The 9,805-nt window shown below is 34.9% G+C and overlaps 1 protein-coding gene across 1 annotated transcript in view; it reads left to right on the top strand.

The window, feature by feature from the left end:
- ube2na (ubiquitin-conjugating enzyme E2Na) overlaps nucleotides 1–5,292 on the top strand; it is an 11,478-nt gene extending 6,186 nt beyond the window's left edge. Inside the window, exons 2-4 of the mRNA XM_016564365.1 lie at nucleotides 1,963–2,209; nucleotides 3,881–4,021; nucleotides 5,212–5,292. Of these exons, the coding sequence (XP_016419851.1) occupies nucleotides 1,963–2,209; nucleotides 3,881–4,021; nucleotides 5,212–5,258 (435 nt within the window). The 3' untranslated portion in view covers nucleotides 5,259–5,292. The remainder of the gene's footprint in view (nucleotides 1–1,962; nucleotides 2,210–3,880; nucleotides 4,022–5,211) is intronic.
- The last annotated feature ends 4,513 nt before the right edge of the window (nucleotides 5,293–9,805 follow it).

Here is a 9,805-nt window from a genome sequence, read left to right as displayed (position 1 = left end):
ACAGTTCAATAAACAAGAAGTTAATATTAAGAGACTTACGTTTTAGACACCATATTGCCTGCTTTTGTTCTATTTGGCCAACAAAAATCATTCCAAACAAAATGACGGTGTTTCGTTCCTGAATGAATCAACCGTTTAAATGAATCGCAATGACTCGCTTATTAACTGTGACTTGCTGCCACCCCCCGCTCATATGGTATTAAATTTATTTGTGCAGGTCTTAAAAAAGGTCTTAAAAAGTCTTAAATTTGTGCTTAAAAATCCTGCAGAAACCCTGGATTTTCACATGCAGACAGTTTTCTAGAGGTCGCCACAAAAGTCTGTAAAAGTATGAATTATCAAATTATTTTTCAGCTTTGCCATCACAGAAATAAATGACATTTTAACATATGCAATTTACAAATCTCGTGTAATGTGCAAACCACAGCAGCTTCATGATAACCAAAAACTTGGTAAAAAAGTCTTGTAGTGTGAAAGGAACAGCTACTTTGAAAATCGGTATTACCCGGCCAGTTAAATTCATGAGTAATGCATACCTTTGAGATATAATACCATGATAATACTATGCTAAATATCATTGAGCAGTACAAGCTAAAAGACAGCATAAACACTGATCATGTAATAAGATCTGTGATTTGATATTGAAATTGCAAGGCACTGTCTTTTCTAATGTCGTGCAAAGAGAGTGTTTACTGAAAACATTGCGAGTGACTAACCAGCAGTGTTTGTGGTGATGTAAGATCATCCTCTGCCTTACTGAAGGTTAAGGGTACTGTATTATATGTAAATATTGTAGTTCTGACGTTAGTAACTATATTTAAAAAAAGTTTTTGACTTGGTTGATATTTACATTAAAACACTTCTTATTTAAGATACATACACTTTCAGGAAACCTTTCATGGTTCAATTAGTTGTGCCTAGTAGCATTCAAAACTCTGGGGTCAGTAAGTTTGCTTTAAAATGGTTTTGAAAGAAAACGTCTCTTATGCTTACCATGGCTGAATTTATTTGATAAAAAATACAGTAAAAAAGTAAAATATTATTACAGTTTAAAATGACTTTTTCTAATTTAATTTATTTTGAAATGTAATTTGTTTCTGTGATGGCAAAGCTGAATTTTTAGCAGCCTTTACTCCTGTCTTCAGTGTCACGTGATTCTAATATGCCGATTTGCAAAATGTTGAAAACAGTTATGCTGCTTAATATTTTTGTAAAAACAGTAATGCATGATATTTTTTCAGGAGTTTTGGATTAATAGAACAGCATTTATTTCAAAAATAAATATTTTGTAACATTAGCAACAGTAACATGTCTTTACTGTCCCTTTTCATCATTTTATTGCACCTTTGCTGAATAAAAGTATTCATTTCTAGCAAAAATAAATATATTGCTGACCCCAATTTTGAATAATAATGTACAAGCTTGCTTTAATAAAAATGAATAATAATAATAACAACATGCAGCAGATTTCCACAAGGTTGGAACAAGTGTTCACAAAGTTTATTTGTTCATTTGGTAAATACTTTTGTCTACCAATAAGAATGCAGGACTTTCATCTCCAGTTAACACATTTTGCCATGTTTAAATGAATTCTGCAATCTGTGCGGGAAGTCTGTCTAGGCTTGGTCATACTGATATCTAATTTAAAAAATTGTTTCACCTAGCCATACAGGTTTGTTTGCCATTGAAATGTGCTGTTGTAGGACAGTTAGTCTTCGTTACATGACCATTGTGGAAGGTTACAAGGTGAAGCGATACAGTTTTTCAAAAACACAAAACTGTTGTCACTGTGAGCATTACATGTTGTCTCTTTCTACTGATTTGTTTACTCCTGTGTACTCGACTGTCTCACTACCAGTGCTTTGGCTAATTGCTAATTAACTGAGTGTGTAGATTCTTGATGTTCCAGCCTAATTGATCCTGTTTCCATGTGTCTGTGTGTGTGTGTGTGTGTGTGTGTAGGAAACACAGCGTTTGTTGGCAGAGCCGGTGCCAGGTATAAAGGCAGAGCCAGATGAGGGGAATGCTCGCTACTTCCATGTGGTCATCGCTGGACCTCAAGACTCCCCCTTTGAGGGAGGAACTTTTAAACTTGAACTCTTTCTTCCTGAAGAATATCCCATGGCAGCTCCGAAAGTACGCTTCATGACCAAAATATATCACCCCAATGTAGACAAGCTGGGAAGAATATGTCTAGATATTTTGAAAGGTGAGAGACTGTTTTATTTCATCTTCTAAAACTCTCTAAATAACAGATCATGCTGATTTTAGTCATTTTGACCTAAACACGAATGTCATTAGTGCTTAATGCTTTAATTCTGCTATAATAACTCACACTTTCTTGAGACATGGAACAAAACGTGATTCATCATTTTATCTGCCATTGGTCTTTAAAATGGCAACATTTCTCTTTTGAAGTTAATCAGTCACTAGATGTTTCATTATTTAGATTTCACATCCTGAAGGGCCTGTTTCTATATTTCACCTGCTGTGAACTGGAGTAATGGCTGCTAAAAATCTGCTCTGCCATCACCGGAATAAATTGCATTTTAAAATTTCAATTTGGTATTTAAATAAAATTTTGTAATATTACTGATTTTACTGTATTGGATCAAATAATTGCAGCCTTGGTGAAAATAAGAGACTTGTTGACCCCAAACTTTTGAACAGTTGTGTGTGTATGTACACATAAAATTAAACTAAATGGCTACTTCATTTAAAGGGGTCATATGATGCGATTTCAAGTTTTCCTTTCTCTTTGGAGTGTTACAAGCTCTTGGTGCATAAAGAAGATCTGTAAAGTTGCAAAAACTAAAGTCTCAAATCCAAAGAGATATTCTTTATAAAAGTTAAGAGTCAGCCACACCTACCTAAAACGGCTCATTCTAACATGCCCCCACATATCTACGTCACTATGTGGAAATCAGTGGCGGCTCCTGCCAATTCTCTCGGGGCATAGAGGACCTACAATAATGTACAGTATTTGAAAAATAATGTGTTTTTTGAACATTAAAGCATGTCAACATATTCTGTTACACCAAATACACAAAATAATGATCTTTAAAATAGCATCATATGACCCCTTTAATACATGCGTGATATGCAAGATATGATTTTGTCTGAGAGTTTCTGTGTGATGTCGATAATTCAATAGATATAGCTAAAAATGAGCTTGGAACAACCTTTGTTCTCTGTTCATTCATTCATCAGTGTGAATGCTAGACTATCAATATTTACAGTAATTATATTATAGAATTGTTTGTGTTTGTATCTGACAGTGTTTGCTCATATTGAGAGAAAACAGAAAATAGGAGAAGCAGAAGTTTTCCCAAAGCAAAAATACATACTTGAAACATTTAACATTTTTATCCAAAATAATTCCTTGCTACATAAAATGTTATTATTATTATTTTTTTTTTTTTTAAATTAATTTCTGTAGTGTGTCACAGTACTAACAAAACCGTAGATAGTAAAAATGATAAATAATATCATTTTTTTCCCTTCACTCTTGAAGTAGGCATTAAAATGTGCTGATAAAATGGGGAAATTAGGATTTTGTCCCTCGAGTAGTCTGTGGGAGAAAAATTAATATGAGAGTTATGATTTCTGGGGAAAGACTCATTTTATCTTTACCTCAGAGAAATGGCAGTTTGAGTCTATTAAATTTTATAGCTCACTTACCTAACATGCACATAGTGTGAAAGATTTGGCCATTTAATCTCTGTTGGAAGATTGAGGATCTCAGATCACACTTTTGACCCCACAGAGAATGATTCTTTGCTCAACTGTCCAGGATTTGGTACATATGGAAGCTAGCTGCTACTTTTCTGCTAATGCTCTTTCTCTTGTTTATCTCTCTCCATGGCATGATGTCACACAGATAAGTGGTCTCCAGCCTTGCAGATCCGCACAGTGCTGCTATCAATCCAGGCATTACTAAGCGCTCCCAACCCTGATGATCCTCTAGCAAACGACGTCGCAGAGCAGTGGAAGACTAACGAAGCTCAAGCCATAGAGACAGGTGGGTGCTGGTTAAATGCATTTAAAGGGATAGCTGATTCTTAAAAAGAAAATTCTTTAATTTTCTGATGAAAAGATAATTTTGAGTTTGGCTTATGATTCAGCATTTCTTCTCTCAGTTCTGAGAAAATATTGCAAAATATAAACCTGCAATTCTGGGAAAAACTTGTGTAATGATGAGAAACTCAAAATTATAAACTCCGTTATAAACCCAGACTTGCAAGATGTATACTTGGAATTACAAGATAGAAATGTATAATTGCAAGATATATATTAGAATTCTAAATTTACATGTCGAAATTTGGACTTTTTCTTTGAATTTACATCTCTCAACTCTTTTTTTTTTTTTTTTTTTTAAATCCACCACAGATTAAAAAATAAAAAAGGTAATTGCATTTTTTTTTTTTTTCATAATTCAGACTTTTTTCTCACAATTGCGAGTTAACATCTAACTATTCTGAGTTTATATCTCGTAATTCTGAGTTTATATTAAAAAAGGGTTTTAAAAATTGTGGTGAGAAGTCAGAATTGTGAGATAAAATGTCGCAATTACCTATTTATTTATTTATTTTTAATACCATGGCGGAAACGGGCTTCCATACATTCTACACCTTGACTGACTTCTGCAGAACACAAAATATTTTAAATATTTTTTTCGAATATAATGATAATGAATTGCTTCCAGTACTGTGTATGTACAAAAACAGTCTTCAAAACATTTTTCTTGTGTGTTCAACAGAAGAAAATCATAAAGGTTTAGAATGGCATGAGGAATCCATCTCTGTACTTTGATACATCTGTTAAAAGATGGAATGAATAATAGATATTGCTAATATTTGTTTTAAATTCATTTAAATCAGAGGTTTTTCTCTGGGTGTTCAATAAGCTTTAATAGCTTTAAGAGGCCAGTGATAGTCTGTGTGTCCCAGAGGCCTTAATCCATAATGATGCTCTTGCGAAATAGTTCTTATCTCATGTAGCTGCCTTCGAAGTACATTGCTTTGCTGTTGTTAATTGCTTTTTACAGTTAGTCATAATGAATTGGAAAAATCTGCACCCTTTTTGTTCACACAACTGGAGTTGAAGTCAGCTTTGTGCTGAAGATACCAAGTAATTTATCTCTACATGGATTTAAGTATGAGAGAAAACACTTCCGGGTATATTAACTCTGCATTTGTTTGTCTTTTTCAGCCCGAACATGGACCAGGCTTTATGCCGGAAACAATATTGAAGTCTAGAAATGTATGTGGGGAGACAAAAAGAGAAAAAAAAGGAAGTCAAGAGTGAAAACAACTCCATGTTCTGCCAAGACTTATTCATTTTCATGTAAAGGACACAGTCTTAGGAAACAAAATTATGATAAACTGTAAAGAATATATTAACACAAAAGTAAAAAAGAAAACTTCAGACAATTTGTGATTTAAATGCACATTAGTACAAAAAATGTCTTTGTCCTGATTCACTGCTGTTGAGATGCATGGGCAGATGATCTACTCGTACGGCTTTCTTTTACAGTGGTTGAGGAGGTAGCTGCAGACTTCTGCTATGAAGCGTGCATTAAAACTGACTGTCATTTGTCTGTCCCTTTGTTTTGTTTTTTTGTGGGAGGGGGATAACTTTTTATATTTCTTTTAACCTATTTTCCTCTCATTGCTCTTTTGGTGTGAAAAACTTGTTGTATCTTTCCCAAAAAGACTCATGGCTGTATTAGATCAAATGGGTGCTTCTACTAAATACTGAGCAGAGGGTCTGAATACTTAGGACCATGTTATATTTCAGTTTTTCTTTTTTAATAAATTTGCAAAAATGTCAACAATTCTGTGTTTTTCTGTCAATATGGGGTGCTGTGTGTACATTAATGAGGAAAAAAAATTAACTTAAATGATTTTAGCAAATGGCTGCAATATAACAAAGAGTGAAAAATTTAAGGGGGTCTGAATACTTTCCGTACCCACTGTACCCTTTTAAGTTATGAAGATTGCTGTTGTGCCTATATAGGTGATGTCTGCATCATTAAACTTTATCAACTGTTAATATTTAACGATTTGCTAAATATTTAAGTCAGTGTTTCCCATACGGTTTCTCCTACAATATTTCGTGAATCGGTTCTTTTTAGTGAATCGGTTCTTTGACTCGCCGGAACTAGTTAAAACAGACGATTATTTAGCTCCAAAGTTGTAGCACGGTTTAGTAAAACGTTTAGTGTTGTTAAATTATTACACAATCAAATGGTAAATGTTCCCAGTACGTTTTATTTGTATCATTTCCGCTCTTCGACTATTAAAGCAAGAGCTCAGTCATATCGTCGATTCATTCTTGGTTTATCAAGTGGAACCTGTCAGAAAAAGTTGGTTTGCTGTTCAATAAGTCGGTGAGGGGTTGATTCGAGAACATCAACATCAACGAGTTAAAATAATTAATTATTCTTAAAATAATAAATTGCTCTGTTTGCGCTCTCAAACGATTGTATTTTTTTTTTTTTTTTTTTTTTTTACTAATGAGGAGCAAAAGACTAGCTCCCGTTTAGAGCACCCTTTCTGTCAAACTGCAGACTTACCCTGATAGAAAACCTAGCAAAAAAGTGTACGTTCACTTAAACGGAAATGAGACGCCAGATTTAAACCACATGCAAACCGTAATTTCACCTGGGAAATGGTTCAACTGGAAGGTCCTTCCACCATCACAGAAACCGTTAAAGATGTAAACCCTAATGTAGACTTGATTTGTTTTGGACTACGGGCAAGGTAGAGCTAGAGTGAAGGGAGATTTTGTGTAATATTCCTTTTAGTATAACAATTCTGTTAATGTATCCGGTTTTAGTGTTTTGTTTTATCTATCTTGCCATCGCTGTACTAATTGCACTCTTGAAACTCCATTGCGTGCTTTTTATTTTCTTGTGTCCATCACAGTCCAGTGCATTAAGATTCATTTGTCTGTTTCTTCCTTTAAGTATTTATTTTGAAACGCCATGGTTGCAGGGGAGGGGGGCTGGAGACCAATTATGAATTGTTAGATTTTAGTAAAGGGGTGAGGGGTGGGAATGTTTGCAGAAACATTGCAAAAGATCAATAAAGGCTTTGTGTCAATTTCCACGATTGATCTTTGGTTAAAACGTCAGTTTCAACTGTGTTTGTAAGCTCCTGCTTTCTATAGAAAGGGGAAAAAGATCCTGCTTTTTAAAATGTGATGACAACAGTCCACACACATATTTCTGTTCTTTCTGTAAATAAAATCTGTTGATTAATAAGAAATATTTATGGTGGTGGTTTTATTACATTTCCGAGAATGACTAACACGTTAAATGCTTATTTGTTTTTCCATGTCTGCTGTTTTCCTGCCTTTCAGAAGGCTTTCATAGGCTGGAGAAAATATTAGCCACATAATGTTTATCATCACTCCAAAATAACCCGTGGTCAATTATAGATTTATTTCACTTAGTTCAATAAGTCGGTGAGGGGTTGATTCGAGAACATCAACATCAACGAGTTAAAATAATTAATTATTCTTAAAATAATAAATTGCTCTGTTTGCGCTCTCAAACGATTGTATTTATTCAGGGTACCAGCAGATGGCGCCAGAACAACATCACAATCTCTGTTATAACGCTGCAGCGTGGCTTTTGCCTCTAGTGTTACTTTGAATCAATAACTGCTGACATTTGTATATAAATTATAGCGATACAGCATTGTTTAATTCTACCCTCTTCTAACGCTCATGAATCAATTTCCTCTTTTGTCTGGCGGCTGGGATGATGTCTCATTCATATTATCAAAAAGGGAAACGCCTATCTGTTGATGGCATCTTGGGTTTGTAACGCAGATCCTATTGCAGCTGATTTAAAGCGACTGCGCAGAGCTGGAGAGCCGCAGCAGAGGAGTGTTCACACAGCACCAACCAGCCACCATGCTCAAGACGAGAACACCTCAACTCACAATCTCCGCTGTCAAGAGAGGAATTATGTCTTCAACGTGAGGCGCTTCTTATAAATGCAAACTGTATGATCAGCCTGGAAAATCTGGGACGACTTTCAGCTCTTGGCCTGAAAGGCAGCTGCGTTGCGCGTAGGATCCAAAAACTAGGCAACCGAGAACACTTGTATTCTTGTTTTGTTCGGAGAAAACCCCACATGATGAAATTTAAGCCCAATCAGACAAGGACATATGACGGAGAGGGCTTCAAAAAACGAGCAGCCTGTCTGTGTTTCAAGAACGATCGGGAGGACGAGGTAAAGCTGAGAAAAGTGCAGATGTGGTTGGTGGTTTACATGTAGTAGCCTACTACTACTGTCGCCTTCAGAGACGTCAGAAATAGATATTACAAGCCGTTTTTCAATTGTATTCCTTGTTACTAACTATATATTTTACAATACAATGACTATTCCTTTAATTAATGTAAGCCAACCAATAGTGACTAGAGTCGTTGATGCTTATATGTTAACACTTTACAAAAAGGTCCCATTAGTTAAACGTAGGCTAGTAAATAACTGAATTGTTTGTTCACTAACGTTAACAATTGGAACCATCCAATAGTGACAACAGGTCAACTCAATTACTTAATAGTCACTAGTAGTGACGTGTAATTATTCCACTGCAACATTGCCATTGATTGTTATATGTATCTGTGGCAGGTATAAACTACTATCTTCTGACCTAATCCAGTTTACTAGTAACTATTCGATAGGTACTGCTATTTAGCCTATTTCTTAGTTACTAATATATTTCAATAGTATCCATTCCAGTTTTACTTGTACTTATGCTAGTGACTAGTATCTATCCCAGCTCTAAAAATTTTACTAGTAAGATGAAAAAAATGAATACATGCTGGCAGTGCTATAAAGATGAGTATGTACCAGTAACTAATAATATTAAAAATAAAGTAAATTTTAATTTTAAGACTTACTAATACATTTTTCAAAATCAAAAGTTGTATCCGCTAATATTTATTTGACTTGAGCTTACATGAGCTATCATTAACTAACCTTTACTAATAGGAAATTCTTGTAAAGTGTATAAGTATACCTAAATAAGTAATAATAACATAAACATAGATACTAGTTCATTTTAAGGACAGAATGTTTAATTGGCTTGCCATATTTCATCCTTTTTAACTCCCTAAAGTAAATACACACAAGTAAAATCACAATGATAAGACTCTTATGGGTGGTTCTCACGGCCACTAATTCATGATTCATGTCTAGAAATATATGACTCTGCATGGAGGACTGATGGCAGGTGTTATAAATGGAATCAATGAGATCAGCTCACTAAAAGCCAGCAGTGAGCTTTACTCCTGAGTAATGACAGCTGTCCACAACAGGTAGCAATTGACCTTCTGCTTAAGACATGATTTCTCATCCAGATCATATCTCACAGTTGTTACCCATTCTCCAGTTTAATGTTTTCGTGGTTTTTGCGATTTAAGGTATTTGTATACTGTTTTGTAGTCTATATGAGAGAGAGAGAATAAGGGGACACAATGTTCTTAATCAGCAGGGTTGTTGCCAAATTTTTTTTTAAAGGGGTCATATGATGCTTTTTTTAAAGATCATTATTTTGTGTATTTGGTGTAACAGAATATGTTGACATGCTTTAATGTTCAAAAAACACATAATTTTTCAAATATTGTACATTATTGTAGGTCCTATATGCCCCGCCTCTCTCAAACGCTTAGTTTTCTACAAAGTCCCTCCTTCCGACAAGCGCAGTATGCTCTGATTGGCCAGCTGACCCAGGGCTCTACAGTGCGACCATTTCAGTCGCATTTGCGACTGAAAACTACTGCGTGC

This window comes from Sinocyclocheilus rhinocerous, unplaced genomic scaffold (assembly GCF_001515625.1).
Source record: "Sinocyclocheilus rhinocerous isolate Xijiao unplaced genomic scaffold, SAMN03320098_v1.1 scaffold1311, whole genome shotgun sequence".
NCBI classification, from domain to species: Eukaryota; Metazoa; Chordata; class Actinopteri; order Cypriniformes; family Cyprinidae; genus Sinocyclocheilus; species Sinocyclocheilus rhinocerous.
This window is presented reverse-complemented; position numbering and strand designations above follow the sequence as displayed.